Raw genomic sequence first — 21,375 nt, forward strand, 5'->3', positions numbered from 1 at the left:
TTGTTTTCACAGTCTTCTGTTTCTCACTCTGCAGGTGACAGCACCCACACCCAAAGCTCAGTACCACTCCAGTTTTGCTACAGGAAAACCTGGGATTTAGGATTTAATGATTCATCTACTTTCTCTGAGTTCATGGTCATCAAGAGAAAGACTTTCTGTCTTTTAAAATATTATTCTTTGTAGTGGTAATTTTATCAATAAGTTCTAGTTGGCCATTTCCACTATGTCCCCTTTTACTACAGAGTTCAAATAGCATTTACTTAAGTAAGAGAATACATATTAACTGATCTCTGAGTGAAATATTATTCTGGAGATATGATTAAATATCCTATAATTGAGGTGTCAGACTCTGAGTGTTGTGTAACTTCAAAGCTAGAAAGCAATAATTCAAAATAGCAATTTGTTAAATATAATAGAACTAATAACATTTATAATACAATCTTGCTTTAAAAAGATACATGCCTCTCACTCTTTTTCTTTTTACTTTTTTCTTTTCTCTGACTTTACCTTTCTGGAGAAAGTTGGACTCTGAAAATAGTTACATACATTGTGTGTTTTTTCTTAAATTTCTTATCAATGTAATAATGGTCATTGTAGAATATTTGGAAATTAAAAAGTGTTTAAATTACCTGCAATTATAGCACCTAAAAATATTACAGTTCTGCTCCTGTTTTGGTACTGTATCCTATTCTTTAAAATTGCAATTATGTTCAGCATTGGAAACTGTCAACCGAACAAAAAAACAATCTACTAAATGAGAGAAGATATTCACCAATGATACATCCAGTAAGGGGTTAATATCCCAAATCTATAAGGAACTCAAACAAATTAACACCCCCCAAAAAAAAATCTGATAAAAAAATAGACAGAGGACCTGAATAGACATTTCTCCCAAGAGGACATGCAAATGGCTAATAGCCATATGAAGAAATGCTCAATATCACTAATCATCAGAGAAATGCAAATCAAAACCACAATGAGATACCACCTCACTCCTGTCAGAATGGCTATCATCAATAAATCAATAAACAACAAGTGTTGGCCAGGATGTGGAGAAAAGGGAACCCTCGTTGAGTGTTGGTGGGATTTAATTGGTGAAGCCACTATGGGAAACAGTATGGAGGTCCCTCAAAAAATTAAAAATAGAAATACCTTATGACCAAGCAATTCCATTTGTAGGTATTTATTCAAAGAAATCCAAAAGACTAATTCAAAAAGATATAGGCTCCCCTATGTTCATTGCAGAATTATTTACAATAACCAAGATAAGGAAGCCACCGAAATGCCCATCAATAGACAATTGGATAAAGTAGTAGTACATGTATACAATGAAATATTACTCTGCCATAAGAAAAAAGAAAAAATGAAATCTTGCCCTTTGCAACAACATGGATGGACCAAGAGGGAATTGTGCTAAATGAAATAAATCAGACAGAGAAATACAAATACCATATGATTTCACTTACATGTGAAATCTAAAAAAATTAACAAACAGAAACAGACTTGTAGATACAGAGAAGAACTTGATGGTTGCCAAATGGGAGGAGCTTGAAGGAATGGGTAAAAAAAGGAAAGGGATTAAGAAATACAAACCAGTAGTTACAGAATAGTCATGGGGATGTAACGTACAGCATAGGGAATATAGTCAATAATATTGTAATAACTGTGTTTGGTGTCAGATGGGTACTAGACATAGCGGGGTAATCACCTTATAAGTTATACAAATGTCTAATCACTATATTGTACACCTGAAATGAATATAATATTGTATATCAACTGTAATTGAAAAACATTTTTAATTGCAATAATATTATACATTCTGTTATTTAATGGTTTTTTTTCCATGTAATTGTATATATAACAATTTTTCATGTTGTTAAATACTTTTTTCTAACCAGATTTTTAAGTACGGTGCAATATTCCTTTGCACACATATACCAGTGTATTTGCTGGGTCAAAAAAAATGAACATGTTTAAAACAAGAAAGGACCATAGTAGTAACAATAACAGCAATTAACATGTATTGACTACCTCTAAGTGCTTAGCATTATCTAAGCACTTACAATAATGTATAATCCCATTTAATCCTCACCATAGTCTATACATCACTGTTTTTTATCTTTTTTGTGGATTAAAAAAAAAAAAAAAAGAGGTTCGAAGAAGTTAAGGATTACACAACTAATAAGTGGTTTAACAGTGATTCAAACCCAGATCTACCTGATTCCAGAGGCCTATGGTTTTGAAACTTTATTTTATATATTGAAGTATTTCCTATTCTTTGTTGCAAGAGATTTTCAAATTAGATTTTTGTCCTAGAGACAATTTAGATTTTCATTATGTAGAAACTCAGATCATTTTCTACTATAAATAAATACCACTAGTAATAGAAAAAGGTAAATGCCTTGTTATTAAGTGGGACCTCTTTTGGTCCTTTTAACGAATAGGGGAATAAAGCCTGGAGGTAATTCTTAAAACAAATAAATTGATTAAAGATGGTTCTACTTTACAATGTGGAAGATAGACTAACTCCTCAAGGCCTTTTCTTCACAAAATTCAATGAAATAAGTATCTGTGTTAAGGGAGTTGCCACTTGACAATATGGATGATTTATGTAGAGCCAGAGAATCTACTTCATTATACTTGGAGGGAGGGTGAGGGAAAGGGATTTAAAAGTGAATTTTTTTATTAGACACTAAACACTGTATGTTAGCTGAGTCAAATATGGCTTTTTAATGTTTGTCATGAGTTGTGAAGTTTGAAAACCTGTATTGTGAAAAGAAACTAAACCCAGACACATTCAATCTCTTTACAAAGATAGTTTAAGAAATATTTTGATTTGTCCAGTGTCAGCCACTTTGTGCACAAACTGGAAAATTTTGTATATTTTTTCAATATCAGCATTCTTTTGCAGTAAAAATTTCCCTTATTGAAAAACAGTATCTTGTTTGTCAGTAGGTCAAATACTAATTTTAATGTAATTAGATTAATTTGGGTTATTTTGTTCACCAAAAAGTATGGTTATTATTTCACTTATACTAAGTTAAAAAAATGTTTACCTCTTCCTTGACAGATAAAGATCCATACATGTAACTCTTTTTACTCGACTGTATTTCCACCTGTGACCTAACTCAGCCTTCTAGGTTCTTTTGTGGTTTCAGACTTCTACTAGTTGTTTTAGGCCTTAATACCGTATATTGTTCTTTTCTTTTCATTGAACTATTTCATATGCTAAATTTAAACTCTGGTCACCCAAGATGCAATTTATTTTAATGTTTTCTCTGAAGGTTTCTTAAAGGTTTATGTTGTAGTGTTATATCTTCTTTGAAGTTAAGCTGGTTTTTGGTTAAATGTACCTTCAATAATGTCTACAAATGATTATCTGCTTCACTGGTTTGAAAACTCTTTAAAGTATGCTTATAGAGGTTACATTTTTTAAGGATCACTTTGAAAAGTTCAAGCTGTATCAAAGCGTTTTTATCAGTTCACGTTTGTGTTCCTGAGGGAGTAGACTATTGTCTCAACTTTTAAAGACAAATAGTGTTCTGTAAATTCTGTTTCTAAAATCAGGTTTTTAAATTTAGATTATCAGATATTTGTGAATCGGTTTCCAAAGCACAGATATATAGGTAGCTTAAAACAAATCATAAACATAAGGTAATGCAGCATTATTTTCCTATTCTATTGCAGCAGTTTCAATATATATACCAATAGCCAAAAAATATTATTTAATAACTCAATTTAAAATTTATTCTAGTCATTCGTATCTAGTCATTAGTTTAGTTATCATTAATTTTTTCCCATTTGACGTCATTTTAAGTTGTGAGCGGAGTAGATATTTTTAGAAAACGTTATTTTCTCTTTTTTATAAACAGGCAAACTGATAGACATTTAGACACTTTTTCCATTTTTTTCATTTTGTCTTCCATTTCGTTTTGAGTGTTCCTAAGTCTGCTACTCATTTATCTAATCTTTGCAGTGAGGCAAACTTTCTATTTTCATGATGTGGCTGTTCCAAAATGCCCAAAATTTCTCTTTTTTCCTACTCTTGTTCACCTCCTCAGTTTCCCAGAGAAAGCATCCTGACCCTCTATATATTTATTGAGGATATTGGTGTTTGTCAGTAAAAAGCTTCTCTAAGATAGGAACCTCCCTTAATAGGGTCAAATATTTGTTAGTTGCCTTTTTATTTTTTATTTTTTACTCACCATAGCAATTTGAAAAAATAAAAATCCTGCAGTTTGAAATTGATACCTTTAAACAAAAACTCTTCGGATTAATTTTGAAGAGTACAAAAGGAAACGGTAAAAGTGGTCGTATCTGTTCTCCATATTAAATGCTTTAAGGACTAATCAGAGTCTTATTTTTAAAAACTAATCTTCTATTTTTATTCAAATGTAAGTAAATTTTATTCTTGAATTCAAGTCAAGATGCAAACAGAAAGCAACTTAATTCTTTCAGCCCCATTACCTTTAAACAACAAGCTCTGTTGGATCTTGTCTCAAATGACTCTAGGGCCTATGTCATGTTTTTTGTGTGTGTTTTTTTCTTTCTTTTTTTGTCTCCCTGAGGTATTAATAGTCTCTTTTTCTTTTTAATATCAAAAATCTAGTCCAGTTTAACGTCAGGGCTTCAGTCTCTCAACCAGTTCAAAGCTTCCTCACCAGCTCGGGTCTGCTTCAAGCCAGGAAATCTAGTTTGAAATGGAGCCATATTGGACTTTGACTCTTGTCCCTGCTTCCTTTTGTGAGTTTTTAATGCTATCTCATCACTAGGGTTTTCCTGCCTGCAGTTTCCTTGATGTGAGAAATGCCTTCTCCTGTGGGTTACTTATAACTCATTTTCAGAACTTAAGTTCCTTTTCTCCTCTTTGATTGGTATCACCTCATTCCCACTAGGCTGTCCTCTTTGGTTAGGTATGTTTCTCGTCAACCAGAATCTTGCTGTCTTTCAAGGGTTATCATCTGTCCTAAGTAAGCACATGAAAACACTTGCCCTGCAAGCTCAGAAGAGCAATCATTCCCCCTGCAGTCCAGCATCCTTTCTCTGCTGCTCTGTCACTATAGCTAGACAAACATGCATCACCACCCAGTCTCTGTGTCCCTCAAACTCCGAGGGGACATACTCTCTAAGTGCTTTTCCGAAAATCCCTCTTATCTAGGGACTTCCTTTAAAGTATCTCTTCTAAAGAAAACCTTACTCGCCAATCTGACCTTTCCTCATTCTTTAGGCTTCTCTTTTGAGTTACCGGACCAATTTTTGTGAGTGTGAGACTTTGAAGAAAAATATTTTCTGAAATATTTTATCAGTGCATGTCTTTTTTAAAAAAATAATTTTTAGACCATTTATGAGAGATTGAGAGATAAAACTTCATCCACCCATGAGTCCTTTAATGTGGTTATGTCAAATACCCTATCACGTGACTCAATTCATTATCCTCTTTTTTTTTTTTTTTTTTTTAATACTTTCATTTCTTCAAATACTTTCAACCAGTTCTTCAGCTCTTCTCAAGACATGCAGGCCAGCATCCTTCTTCTGACTACTGTACCCAAAAATGTTGACTTGGCATTTTAATATATACTTTCACAAAACATTAGAGCCCTCTATTATAGTTTCCCAAATTTCTCTGGATCCACTGTTTTGATTCAACTGTGTGTTTTTTTTGGCCAGAAATAAGTGGAAGAAATTATGAACTTAGATTCCCTACAAATTTATGCCTCCTAAGTTAAACCAGGCCTCATTGCTGTCTTTTGTGAACTCCTTATCAGATTTCTTATAACAGTTATTTCAAATCTTTGTCACAAATCTCAAGTCTCAGTTTTATTTCCAGCACACTCATTTTTCAAGATGACTCTGTCTGTTCACAGCCATATCCTCATCTTATCTCCTCTCAATTTGAGAAATAATCTATGTTACTTTCCCTCCTCAATATGTTATTTCCTGTCTCAGAAGAAACAAAAATAGTCACTTTTGTTCTTTATTGCAAAAATCTTCTTTCTCTTCAGAATTTGTTTCTATTCTCATTAAGCCAACCCTTAGAGGGTTTTTCTTTTTTTTTTTCTCCCCAAATTAGTCTTTTCGAAAGTGACTTTTCACCTGTCCTTCCAGGTTAGAAAACATAAGGAAGGAGCTCTGCATAGTCCATACTATAGAACAGATGTCAGTCTTATTTTCAAGACTGTCTATAATCTGGCCCCATTCTAATATTCCAGATAGCTCTCTCGCTATCTCCCTCTCTCCCTGCTCCCTCCGTCCTCCTTTTCCTCTCTTACAAATATCATCAGGGTGTTTTTCGGATTTTTTTAATGTACAACTTAAATCCTAATTTTCTTCACAATCCTTAGGACTAGACTAAATTTATTTTGCATTTTTTTGGTCACACTGTTCATTTGGTATTCGGTAGATGTCTCTTTGTATTATTATTCATCTTTTTATGTCTAGATTCTTTTTACTAGCTAGATTGCAAACTCTTATGGCAGAGGATATTTCTCTCATACTTCCTTGAACACAAGGAACCTGATTGTTACACGTAATTTTTTCTAAGATAGATTTAAAATTGCTCCTGGTAGTTCTTCACTGCTAGCCCATTTCCTATTCTTTTTCAAATTATTTTTATTTTGCTGAATGGCAGTGGAAGTGGTACACGTTCTAGTTTTTGCCCTAGATGCCCATGACTATTTGTTGAAACAACAAATGATATCTGAAACATAAATTTCAGCTAGCCATAACCCAAATATGCAGAAAAGACCAAAAGTAAAGAGACTTAAAAAAATATCTATTCAGCAAAATTAAAATAATCTTCTTTCTTAGGATAGTTTCTGTTCCTGTCTAGTTCACTTAGCATTTCTGTTAACATTTAAGAGTACCTGTTGATTGTAGTAGAGTTCTTTGGAATATAGATATAGTTTTAAATTAAAAAGAAACTTTGTCCTTCAGAACAAAGATCACTGGGGTTGTCTAAGAGTGTAAAACTAATCTGAAAGAAAATGTCTATTTTGTATTTTTCATACATGAAATTTGAGAGCAGTAACTGTTTTGTTTCTACAGGAATTTTCCTTTTCTGATGGCCCTACCAATATGTCTGTAATAGGAACCACATTTTATTGAATAAAAATCTGTATAGTATACCACATACTCTACTAGGTGCTTGAGATATACTAAGATAATTAGACATGATCTGGTCCTTAAAAACTTACATTCTAGGAGGGTAAATAAAGCATATATGCATATTATAATATAAGATTTGAAGTTTTAATATAAGGTTTAAAGTGTTAAATGTCATTCGAAGGTGAAGATAAGCTACTATGGATGGAAATTGAGAGACTAGGAACATTGCTTTCAGTTCCAAATCAAAAAGAGATCATGAATAATGTGTCATTTAAATGAAATTATGAGAACTAGGTAGGGTTTGATAATAATGGAAATCAGGGTAGACTAGATCATGCAGCACACACACCCAAAGTCTCTAATTTTTAGTGGATTAACTCTTGTTGATTTCTCATGCAAGTAACTCGTCAATACAGGTTAGCAGAGCAACTCTACATACACATCATAGTCCTTCAGGATCCCAAGCTAATGGCTATTTTACTTCAACATATTTGGTCCAAGGCACTGTAGCAGGAAACATGGCAAATTGCAGATTGACTTTTAAAATCATTTGTGGAAATTGACAGATGTCATTTCAGCTTACATTCTACAAATTAGCTGGTTATACCTACAAGATAAGAAGATTCAATATTATCAAGATGGCACTTCTTCCCAATTTGAACTATAGATTGTGTGTAATCCCAATCAGAATCCCAGCAAGTTATTTTGTGGATATCGACAAACTGATCTTTATATGGAATATCAAAAGTCCCAGAACAGCCAACACAATGTTAAAGAAGAATGGAGTTGGAGGACTGAAACGCTCTGACTTTAAGACTTACTATAAAGCTATAGTAATCATGACAGTATGGCACTGGCAAAAGAATAGCCACATAGATCAGTAAAACAGAATAGAGAGCCCAGAAATAGAACCATATATATATATATATATATATATACACACACACACAATATATATGTGTACCTAATATACGTGTGTGTGTATACATATATATGCATATATGTGTGTGTGTGTGTATGTGTGTGTGTGTGTGTGTGTGTGTTCAACTGATCTTCTGCAAAGGAGCAAAGTTGATTCAATGGTGAAAGTATAGTGTTTTCAGCTAATGCATTTTTAATGCAAAGTGGTTGGGAGGTTAGATTGAGACCATAAAGGAGTGTAAATATTAATAAAGGAGTAATAGGTGTAAATATCATAAAGGAGTGTAAATATTTCATTGTAAATCTGTAACCAGTGAAATTCTGTTTGGAGCCCTTTAGAAAATGTTAGGGATCAGAAGGAGAGGAGATACCATTTATACCAGTCATTTGCAAACTTTTTCAATGAGAGACATGTATAGTTTGTTATGTGTCATTTAAGATTTCATGGAATAAAAGCATGCATGCTGATAATTTTTGTTCTTTTTAGATTAAAAATGGTGATTCATCTCCACTAAATTGATTTCACTACCACTTACATGGTTAAATAATTTTTAAAATATTGATTTAGTCAAAGTGCTTTATTTTACAGAAAGCAAAGTGAGACTCAGAGAAGAAAGCTCAAGTTAATCTCAAGGTTACACAGCTAGTTAATGGCAGAGCTATGACCAGGTTAGTGCTAATTAGTATATTTTCTGTAGTCATTTATTAATCTATTATTGAGCACTTTAGAAATTGTTGTACATTATTATTAAGTCTATTCAGTGATTAAAAAAAGGTTAAATGCTAAAATACAGATATCTAAAATCATTTTTCAAAACCATGAGTAAACTCAACTATAGAAGGATGCACAGTGAATGATGAGGTAGAGTATAGTCCTTTAAGCAAACTCCGTGAAAAGCCCAAAAGCATTCTTGTGTTATATGTGTGTTAAATGAGTATTTACATATAAAAACGCAGATTTCTTTGTCTACTGGCACTGGAACCCACCTCTTCATTTGATGCACCCTTCTACGGACTCTAAATGTGATTGTATTCCTTCCCTCATCAATGTCCCTCATTACTTCCTGGTACAGTGTTTCCCAAGAAATTAGTTTCTTAGATGTACTAAATGTCTCTGTACTCTTAGTCAAATAGTCTTCTTCAAGAATACAGACTCAGAATCAAATTGTCTAGGTAGCGGTATAAATTGAGTGGGGGTGACTTATTCTCTCTGTGCCTAATTTCCTCAGTAATAAATAATACCTACTTAGGACATTTTTTTGGCTATTTTATCTGTGTTTTAGAGTATAGTAACGATGATGATGAACCTGATTAGTACCTAATTTACTTTTCTAGTGAATTGCATATCTACAGAAAAAAGAAATGAAATGGTTTCACTAAGATAAAGATGAAATATAAACATATATATAGAGAGAGAGAGGGAGGGAGGGAGGAAGAGAGGGAGGGAGGGAGGGGGAGAGAGAGACAGAGAAAGAGAGAGAGATTTGTGTCTAGTATTTCCAAAACACTGAGAATATCACATCCATTGTGTTTTTTTCCTCATTTGAGCACCATTTAAAATTATTTTCATAGAATCTTGGCTTTTTAATTTTTTTTAAATACTCTATTATAAAATTTAAGCCTAATCAAGAGTTAATTTTCTGCCTATTTTTCACAGTAAATAATTTTTTTTTCCATTGAAACTCCATCTTTGTTAAGGAATAACAATTTCCTACATTGGCAATGGTTAAATGTAACTTTAGCTTTCAATTCATTGCTGTGGTTATGTTTCCAGACCCTGCTGTAAGAGATAAACCCATTGCAAATGAAGACAGCATTCATTTCCTTCCATCTCAGGCCACACAGAATTGATTGAGGTAATAAAATGACAGCACCTTGTAATATACTGAAGGCTCTTTAATTTGAAAACCAGTTCCAAAGTGATTCAGAGCTTGTTTAAAGCTAATTTATACCTTGCATAATTTTCAGCTGGCCAATCAAGGTAAAGGATGATGCATGAAAACTGATAAAGAATTAACTTATGATACATTCAGACCTGTCTTGTTAAAGTCAACTGGTATTATAAAACAGAGGTGCGGGAAATGGTAGAAAAAAATAATAGGTAAGCTTTTGCTTCCCATAAGTAACATTGTTGACAACAGTTTAAATTTTCCATCATCTTCTTTTAAGCCTAGCTTCTTGTTCTTTCTTTTAAAATCAGTTCTGTTTGCATTTCTTACATTTTAAAGTCCATCATTTTCCATCACATATTAAGGTCAGTGTGAGGCTGAGTACAGTTAGCATCGCTTGTGATTTGCACAAAGCCAAAACCATTCTACACCCTGGTGGCAATGTGGCTGTTAAACAGTTCCATCAGCATTTTAATTACAAATAATCTTTTCAGGGTGCAAGTTGAAAGGAGTTAGGATTCTTCATTTTTATTGGGGCTGAAAAATCAGTACTATGCTTTTTGCCTTTGTGGGCTATTTTTCTCTCTTTATTCTAGCATATTTATTCATTTTTGACCCACTACATACACACATAATACAACTACCACAGTATTCTGTACTATGAATGAAACCAGCTTTTTAGAAATCTCATGTCAGCATTCACACCTAAAACATGGATTACATTTTCCTTCTTTATGTTTAAATCCTTTGCATGGTTATTACTTTTTCCCTTAAAAAAATGACAGTGGAGGATGGGCATATCTTTTGCCATATTCTATTATTATTATAGGATCCTAGAAAGGATTCACGTGTGTTACCAGCATCAGTCATTATAATCAATTTCATTTGAGATAATAATCCATAAATACTAGTAATCTACACGTATTCATAAAGTACTAGATCACTTTGTGATTTATGGAGACAGAATTATAAATATCAATTTAGACACTAAAACTCATTAAACTCATTAAATCTAAGTCTCAACAGGATTCCTTTGTAACATTTTTTATATATTGTTGTTTGAGGTCTTTTAAATGATCTGACCTTAGCATTTACTACAATCCTTCCAGTTTGTATGTATATTTTCCTTTCTCCTACATAATTCTAGAGTATGATTTGTCTACCCATTCACAAATATCAGTGCCTTTATGCCAGCCATCATTGTATCATGAAGATTAAAAAATGAATGAGAGAATTTTTCCTTGAGGTAACTATGTCATTAAGAAGATAGACATGTCAATTGAAAAACTAAGGACTTAACTATTTCTTTAAAAATCCAAGGTATGTGATGTTGTAGAAATGTAGAAATAAACCATCTTTTAATGGAACAAGCAAGCAAATATTTGACAGAATGAAGTGTAACAATAACAATATTTTATTATATAAATCATATATTATACTATTATAAAATAATACTATAATTTCTAAAATTTATCTCACTTATGTATAATTTTTGCCATTTCCATTAATTATCTTAAGAGAAAAAAGATTGAGAGATAAGTATTTTATAGTGGGAGCAGTATATTTTTAATTGTTTTCCTTCTTATTTTTATAGCCAGGGCACTTCTATTTTTTTATATCCAGCTCCATTTTCATTTGGTTCACTGTCGCTAAAATGTAAATTCCTTGAACCATATAATATAAAAACTTTATTTTGAAACCTTTTTTCCCCTTTTTAAGTGACTTTGGAGCCCATGTAACAAGTGATTTAGGAACCCAAGTAATCTAACCAAACACGAACATATAGGTTATATATATATGTTTTTTTAATTGCTTGAGGAGCGTGTTATTTTTTAGAACAAATATTTTATTTTTCCCTTGTATGAGTTTTTTAAAAAAACATCTAATAAAAGCAAAGGCCTTGGAAATATTCATATTACAAAAATCTTGAGAAGCAGGGAGGTCTGCAAAAAATGTTGTTGTTTTTCACATTCACAATATTTATATACATAAGAAAAATTTTGTTTTACAGCATAATGTTTTTTAGCTATATTCTTACAGTCCCACTGGAATTGACAATAGAAAGCAGTGAGTTTTGAGTAATTTAAAGGGACAAATCTTGCCCCTAGAACTGAACTGATTTATTTAAAAATTTACAGATTTATTAATAAGAGCTATAGTAAGTTAGATAAAATTTTAAAAATATTTTGTGTGTTTCTGTTATTAAAAATTAGGCATTTATATTTAACCTTTTAGAGTCACTGTATTTATTTCAATGTATACTTGTTTCTTCAGATATTTGGAGGGTATTTAATACATGACTCAGTGTCATTTGCATTATATAGGAATATTAATTTTACAAGCTCTATTTGAATAACTTTACATATTGACCTAGAAAAGAGCTTAATCAAATTTGACTAATTAAAGTAACTAATTGTCATATTCGGAGGAACTTCATATTGAGAAGAAGTTAAAGACATAGAAATCATTAGCCTTTGGTTTGAAATCAAATTTAAAGGATTTTACAAAGTTGTGTTATATTTAAATGAAGAATCTATTTATTTTACATTAACCCTAAAGTATAGGTAATCTAAAACGTTAAAAGACAAATGTCTGGAGAGTGCCGAGCATTTAGCTTTGTTTCTGAAAGAAACAAAACACTAAATTACAAAAGATGAAAAGTATGACAAGTAACTATGGTACTTTTAAAGGTACAAAGGGTGCAGTAGGTATAGTAGGCATACGAAGGGTATAATAAATATTTCTAGAAATGATGAAAGTCAAGTAAAATTTTCCATAGTGTATGACTTAATGTACTAGTCCTCATAATGTACTACTGATGCACCTTTGTGATCAGCAAGTCCAAATAATAATGGCACTGACTTCTGGATTCCTGTCAGGGTAGTGGGGATGACCTGGCCCATCAGACCATTTATTTGGAGCAGTAACTTTCAAAGATTTCTGACTGGGACTTACAGTTCCTCTCACATTCTGACATACCATCCTACACACATTCCTATATATGCCCTTCTACACAATGACTCGACACTCATCTCTGTACAGCAGCCTTCTCGTATCCCTACGTACATCTTTGCATATGTTCCTAAACACACCCCCTACACAGCCTTTCACAAGACCCTACCCTTCTCACACCCTGAACGAAAACATACTCTACACTAAAACAAGACTTGCCTTCTTATCCCTATTTTTTGTGTTGTACCCTATTTCATTCTTTTCTATTAAATTTCACGTTTAAAACAAATATTCACAACTCACTAAACACACTTTTTGTCATGCTTGCTGTTATAATATATCCCAACTGATATATAGGTCTATTGCTAGGTATCTAGGCAATAGAGAGGCAAATATAGATAGTCTAGGAGGAAATAATAATTTGCTTATATTTCTAATTTTGTGTAGGGTCTTTTTCAAGCTTTTGTGATGTGATCTTTCATTGTTCAGCAATAATGAGGTATAGATTATAAGCTCCCTTTTTTCCTCACAATATGATAATACAAACTGCCAGAATATCCTATGCAGAAATATTGAAAGAAACTAGAAGTTCAAGCAAAGAGGATCATATAATAAGATTGAAATTTCTATACTTTTATGTTATATGAAGGGCTTCATGCCACTAGAGTGGCAGTAGGTTCAAATTTTGGCATTATGTGAAATTGTTCCTAACTACTTACTGACATTGAGAAATGTTTAATTCCTGGGAAACATCTTTGATATACAGTCAGTCTTGTCATATAAATGTCAAGAAGCCAATACTGTTCCTGTTATATTTATTATCTCTGAAGTAACCTCTTTTATGTCTATTTCTATAAAATTGAAATTAAATGAAATATGCCTGAGTAGCATGAGATTTGTAGTCATACAGACCTGGATTTGAATATCCACTTAGGTAGCTGTGCCATTCTGGGCAAATTCCTTAACCTTTCTGAGTTTCGATTTCCTCATTAGTAAAGTAAAGATAATACTTTATAGACATGTTCTGAAGATTAGAGAATAGCGTATGTAGAATGCCTGGCACAATTGCTGGCCCATTAAATCCTCTATTCATGGTAACACATGTCATCATGATTATTATAGTTATTACTAATATTGTTGTTAATCTCATATTATATTTATCTTGATTTACAAGCAAAGCCAAGCTATTTTGTTAAATGTATGTTTGATTTTTCATAACCCAAAGGATAAGAGATGCCTAAAAATTTATATCATTATTACTGTCAAGAAAGATTGCTTGAGAAAAATAGTATCATGTATAAATTTGATTATAAATTTGGTTTTCCTCACTCATAACCTATGATTTCTGGATTAATATGAAATTACAGCATAGTACTGTTTCACAATTTATTTCAACAGAGTGATATGAATACTGTATTTTCTAAGCATCTCAATTTTTAGTGTTGAATTTAATGTGATATTAAATTATTGATAATAAAAGAGGTCAGTTATGTGCTCAGACTTACCTGAAAATAAGGAGTGTCTCGCTTAAAAATTTAGTTTGTTAGAATTATAAAGCATTGACCCAGGGAGAAAATTGGTTCCCCAAGGTTATTTGTGGAAAATATGTTTCACCTTGAGTTTTATTCATAATAGTATATTTTCATTCATTTAGAATAGTTGGAATCTTAGAATTTAAATCTAGAAGTGACTTTATAGATCGACTAGTAAAATTCTTATTTTCCTTAAGAGTATCTGTATAGTTAAGAAATCTGGAGTTTCAGAAGATTTGTGAATGATTGGTTGAAAACCGATAATAAGTAGCAGGGCCAGATAGATAGACTTTGACTTTCTATCTCCAAGTCCACTGTTTTTCCCCTATATAGTTCTGATGTCCAGTGCTCATTTATGTACATTTGTGGTTAAATCTCTTATAGTGCCTACATAATTCTCAAAGGTTGTATAATTTCTACGATTATCTAATCGGGCTTATTGCTTAGCATATGTACCCAAGATAATAATATTTTCTTATTTTGATAAGTTATTCAAAAAATTTCCTTGCATTTTGATGTGTGTGTGTGTGTGTGTGTGTGTGTGTGTGTGTGTGTGTGTGTATGGTCTGAGTTTCATCAAGAGCATGATTTGATATATACTTCCCATAAGGAGGTTTAATCTATATACAAATTTATTGTTTAAATCATCAGCTTCTTTTGCGTCAGTGTTGTATGTGAATCTCTTAGTATTTTTGTGTTTCATTTTTTAAACCTAGTTTGAATTTTTTTTTGTTTCTGGTAACTGTAGGCTTTTATACTTATATCACTTTATTAGTGATATTGCTGTTCCTACTTGATACTTGCTTCTCCTTACTATGTAGTCTCCCAAAATTTAAAAATACTGCTTCATGAAAGAAAAAAAAAAGTACTAGCATATTTTCCTCAAATTACCAGACTATGAGAATAATTTGCCTACAAAATTTTAGGTGGCAACCTTTTAAGTATCTAATATCAGAAATAGCAAAGTAAAATGAATAATTTGCTTAAACAAATAGCTTAACTGGTTATTATTTTTACATTAGAATATCTTAGACATGTTTTTTCTTTGTTTTACTGCTACAGATGCTTCTCAGTTAAAGCAAATAGTTTTATTGAGTGTGCTATAGAAAATAGTGTTAAATTTATTATCAACACAAAATAATGAACACGGACACATATCCCAAACACAAAATTACAGATTCTAAATTTTCTCAGTAACCTTGGGTATCCTCAAATTTAAAGATGGTAGAAATACTCGATGCCCTTTTCTGTTCTTACCATGGTATACATCGGAATTGCTCACTGCTCCATACTGGATCATTTTTATCTATATCTTGTGTCTGTTCTTTTTATATAGAATAAATATTTATGTTTTTTCATTTTTCTAAACTAAGAGATGCAGATAAAATAGGTTTGAAGTATCAGCTATAATTCACTGTTTGAAAAGAAAGGCCATATACTGATATTGTATGGAAAACTATCTAAATCATTTCAGCAGCAAGCTTATAAACAAGATAACATCAGCATTTTCCTTCTTGAAAATGTATCTTCCATATATTAAAGTAAGGAAGCAGTATTTTATTAAAAATAGTATGACAAGCTTAAGCTATCATTATCACAAACCCAGCTTAAAGAAGATCCTGTTATGTTTGCTAGGGAAACAATGGTAAGATTTTGTTTTAGTCATATTTTTACTATATAAGATCATCAAAAAAACTTCTAAAATATAAAAACATAAATAAATAAAAAAGTAAAATAGTTCTTATGTTAATAGCTCATAGTTTTCCACTTTCAGTTCTCAAAAAAAAAAAAAAATACTATCCCATGTAAATATAATAATAAACTACATTAATGACTTAATGGCTAGTTGACTAACATCATAAAAGTTATCAATTTGTAAAATCTATAATTTTATTTTCTTCTCACACAAAATGTAGCCTTGTAATTTAGCACTGATTGCATTTTTTTTTTGTAAAGTTAAATATTTGTATAGGATAGGAACAAGCTAACAACAGAGCACTTGATATGCATTACTTAAAAATTAGGAATTAAAAAGGTTTTAATTATGTTAGAAATATTTGACATTCTTTGGAAATCCCAATTTTCATTTCTTGACATAGTATTACTTTTTTCAAAAATGAAAAATAAAATTTTATTGAACTATGATCTATATAATAAAATATGCCTTTAAATAATTTTTGATGATGGTATGCTAGAGTAATTTGTAAATAAATAAAATTTATAAACTTCATTTAACACGTTTTCTATAAATGACCATGCTGCATTAGTTTATTTTTATTATTACTTTTCATATTGCTACTTATCTGTGGTGTATTCAGTAAGGGAGTAAATGGCAGGTTACATTAAGAGCTGCATTTTTAAATGTATGAATTACTTTGTTTTCATTATGAAAGTAATGCATGTTCATTATTGATCATTTGGAAGATGTAGAAAAGAGGATTAAAAAAACAACAACCAGAAGTCATATCCTACCTCCCGGAGATTACCACTGCTAGCATGTTGGTGTATTTCTTTCTAGCTTTTCTTCTTGCCTTCATTTCACAACTATTTACTGAGTGTCTTCTAAGTGTAAGGCCCAATAATAGTTGCTGGGAATACTATGGTGTTCGTGGCAAGATATCACTAACCCCTGTCCTCTCGATGCTTATAGTCTTTCGGAGAATATAGACAAACGAGATGAAAGTTAAGGAAGAACCGAAGGTACTGTTAAAGCCAGCAGTAGGGGGACTAACCTGGTTTGATGGATCCCAGCAAATACTCCTGATATTTTTAGAATATGGTAGGAGCTTTGCTAGATTCCCATACTATTATAGGCATATGTTCTCACTTGTGCTCTCTCATATTTAAAAAATTCCATTGGCCATGTCAGTGAGCATCTAGAAGGAAAAAGAATTTTTTTGTGCATATAGCCTTCATATCTGAAAAATTCACATTACTTTAAAAACCACTATGGTATCATTATCACTGCTATAAACTTAAGTAGAATGAAAATGAGCAAATCTCCAAAATATCTATTAGGCAATTACTTCACTAAGGGCAGAAAAGAATTTAGCATTTCCATATTATTTTTATGATAATATAAAGTTGCTGATTCACTTGTTATATTTTATAGAAGTATTTTATCTTATCCAGTTTTAACGCTACTGTTGTCCTAAAACGATTATCATGGTTTCATAGCAATTTTGTAATAACAATTTAATAATAATATTGTACTTAACTTAATCAAATTGTTTAAAGACCTATTTTTCTAATCACGTAATCATGTGCATTGTTTTTACCATTGTGCTAATCAATTTGAAAAGTAACCTGTACTATAGATATATTTAATAGTACCATAATCCTACATCATTAAAGCAGTAAATTCAGAATGTCACAGAACACTTTTAAAGTTGGGAAAATTATTCTGATTTGACTGTTTCTTTATGATTGGGGTGTAAAGCAACATATGTATACTTTTTTTAAAAAAAGCATTTATGGAACTCTGCTCTGTGTGAAAGTTCTCTTTACATATGTACATTCAGCTCCATGTGATCATTTCCAGCATAATAAGGATTTGCAAACCTAAAAGGGGATGCGGAAAGATGTTCTATTTACAGTATATACAGTAAACTCACTCTGTGAAAATCAATGCTGCAGTTGTTTTTTTGTTGTTCATTCAAACTGAAAGTCTTAAAGACCAGGATAAGAATATATTATATATTGTTTTCAGGGGAGGGATATTTTTATGCTGCAGGAAAGGTTTAATATAGGAGATATAAAAATATCGTGCTTAGCAAAAAAGCTGAGTAATAGTATTGTCAGCAGCCCAGGCTATCAGGAGTAATTTTACTATGATTCTTTTGGTCTTTCCACCATGGTACATGGTTCAAAGATGGCTACTTCCAGTCCTGAAATTAAAGAGGAAGGATGAAGTGCAAAATGGTATTTCCCCTTCGTTCTTAAAATGCAATTTCAGCCAGGCTTTGATCCCGTTATATCTACTACTCCACTGATACGGCTCTTAATGCTGAAAGTGTCTTGTCACTAAAATCTCTTTGTTTTGTCAAATTTAATAGTCATGCCTGTCTGAATCTTATCTGACCATTCAGCATCACTTGACAATGTTGATCACTCCTTTCTTGAAACATTTTCTTATCTTGGTTCATATGAACTTCCCCCCATTATCCTCTAATTTTGTTCCTACATAACTGTCAACTCCTCAGTCCTCTTAGCTGAATTCTCCACTGTACCCAAGTTGTATTAGCATGGCCTAGTCCTTGGGGTCTTTTTTTTTTTTAAATCTATATAGTGTTCCCTAGATGATTGCATATAGTCTCATAATATCTATATGTTGGGACTTCCAGACTTCTAATACCAGCCCTGAACACTTTTCCTAAGATCTTTGTTCATATATCCAGATGTTGGCCTGACAGTTGCATTGAATAAAGATTGTCTCAAGTTTAATGTTGTCAAAATAGAATACTTTCCTGACCCTTCCTCATTTCTATCACAACTTTCTTCTCTCATAGTCTTTCCCAACTCTATACCATTCTGGGGTGCCAAAGAAAAAGGAATCATTCCTAATTACTCTCTTTTGTTTATTCCCCATGTCTACCTGTCTGCGTCCCCTGAATCTGAGCCATATCATACTTGTTTTTATTCCCACCACTACTACAGAACTTCAAGCTGTCATCATTCTTGATCTGGTTTACTGCAATAGCCTTCTGCCTTTTTTTCCCTGTTTTCATTCTTACCTAACCTTTACCCTTCTTTCTCTATACTGCAACCAGAAAAGCTTCAAACACAAAATCAAATCATTGTCACTTAACTTCTTAAACCCTCCAATGGTTTCTCATTTTTGCAAATGGAATAACCAGTATCGCCTACATACTCACACCTAACATGTCACTCTCATGCCAGATATGCTGACCTTTCTGGTGCTCAAACATGCTGACCTCATTTGTACTGTAGGGCCCTTGGCCTTGTTTTCTATGCCTGGACATTTTCTTCTCACAGATTAGTACATGACTGTTCAGTTATATTTTTGCTTTATTATTCTCTTGAAGTTGAATGCATCACTAAGACACTTCAAACTGTAGTGGAATACAGTGTGTACAATTTATTTTCTATTTTAAGATAAAATTGGAATAAAGAAACCACATTCTACTGATGTATTTTCTGTCTGTGATAAAATATATCCCAGTAATTGAAAAAATAAGAAAAGTAAAATAATTTTTTGAAAACCCCTTCATACTGCAATGGAAGGTTAAAATTTCCTGGGTAATTATTGAACATCTGTATTATGAAAATTAGCACTTTCTAAATGTTTAATGTATTTTTGATTTAACAGTATGGTTACCATATAATGTGGCTGTGAAATCAACTTTTATTTTTTCATTTTTATAAATTTAAATTTATAACTTCATTTTTTTGTTAACTATTGCATTATGTCAGGGTTTTATATTCAATTTAACAGTATACTGGGATTTTCTTTTGAAACCCTTGAGTTTGAACTGTCTAGATTCCGAACAGCCCTCAAGAGTCCTTCATGGACCTACCTCTGTAGAGGCTTATGAATCTTCTTCTTACAAATAGAGGCTATTTTTTTTTCTTTCTCTGAAAGTAAGCTTTTGTGTTAGTAGCTGTCAAAGAATTGAAAAAGCCATGGACCTTGATAATAAATCCTCTTTACATGAGCTTATTTGAAGAGCAGTCATTCCAAGGTAAAGACAGAATTTTATGTTGCTCAAAAAGTGATTGTTGCAACATTTTCCCATACCCTTTTATTGTCCTCAACTATTCCTGAATGAGATTTAGGAAATATAACACAACCAATCCTAAATATTGTCAGAATGCTTGAAAAATGAAAAGCAATTGGTATGTTTATCAAAATTTCTATAAATAATCTTCAGGGAGCAGAATTGTTGAACTGTTTTGGATTTGAAGGTTGCTTTTGGATCAGTTCTGGAAGATAGACTCAAGAGATTTTTGTATAACTGATTAATGTGGTCAGTATCTAGTGGGGGGAAAATCTATTTGGAAAGGCATGTGAAGCTTTTAAAATTTATTGATCGCGAGCAATTCTAATTCTCCATATGTTATATGGGAAAGATAATTCTTTGGAGTCAGCCAGAGCTGAGTTTGAAGCCCAGCTCCTTTTATATTTTTAGGTGTATGACCAATAGCACTTCCTCAATGTCTCCAAGACTCAATTTTCTCTATGGGAAATGGGAATGGTAATACTTATGTTGCCTGGCTTTTGTGAGGATTATATATAATGCATGCAAATACTTGGTATTTAATAAGTAGTCAAAAAATCAAAACATTTATTTGCCACACATCTATATAGTAGGGAATTCATATATTTAAGAAGTATTTATTGAGAGGCTATAATATAATCGGAATGGCACTAGCTCCTGAGGATGCTCCAAAATCTGCCATCATGGAGATTACACTCTAGTGAAGGAAGACAGATGATATGTACAGAAGCAAGTAAATGATCATTTCATTGTGATAAAGGTTATAGAGAACAATCTGAGTGGTGAAGGAAGGGCTGGTTTTGTGCACGAAGTCAGAAAATTCCTCACTGACTGAGACCTATATGACAGAAAAAAAAGCATACAAAATCCAAGGCAGAGGAAACAGCTCGTGCCATTTGTTCAGGAGTCAGAGGGAAGAACAGCATGTTTGGAGCCAGATCAGCAAGTTGGAGAATTGTACAAGATGAAGCCAGAAAGGTAGGGGGCACCAGATAGGCCATGGCAATGCTTTGGATTCTACTCTGAATACAATGCTACTAAACGATTTCAAGCAAGGGTAGGATGTGATGTCATACGGTCTTACAAAGATTGCTGTTTGCTATATGGAGAGTAGGTTGTATAAGTATAGAAGCAAGAAGGTTGATCGGGAAGATACCAGAGTAATCCAGGAAAGAAATATGATAGGTTAGAGTAAGGTGGTAACAATGGAGATGGAAAGCACTAGACAGATTTTAGATA

General features: G+C 32.3%; 1 protein-coding gene across 8 annotated transcripts in view; it reads left to right on the plus strand.

The window, feature by feature from the left end:
• PHF14 (PHD finger protein 14) overlaps window positions 1-21,375 on the plus strand; it is a 174,376-nt gene that overhangs the window by 121,987 nt on the left and 31,014 nt on the right. Inside the window, exon 19 of one of the 8 annotated variants that reach the window (XM_074340777.1) lies at window positions 9,800-9,826. The exons of the other annotated variants lie outside the window; for them this stretch is intronic. Coding sequence (XP_074196878.1) covers window positions 9,800-9,811 — 12 coding nt within the window. The 3' untranslated portion in view covers window positions 9,812-9,826. Of the gene's footprint in view, window positions 1-9,799; window positions 9,827-21,375 lie in introns of those variants that run through there. 8 annotated transcript variants of the gene reach the window in all.

Source organism: Rhinolophus sinicus, linkage group LG09, assembly GCF_036562045.2.
Source record: "Rhinolophus sinicus isolate RSC01 linkage group LG09, ASM3656204v1, whole genome shotgun sequence".
In the NCBI taxonomy this organism is placed as follows: domain Eukaryota; kingdom Metazoa; phylum Chordata; class Mammalia; order Chiroptera; family Rhinolophidae; genus Rhinolophus; species Rhinolophus sinicus.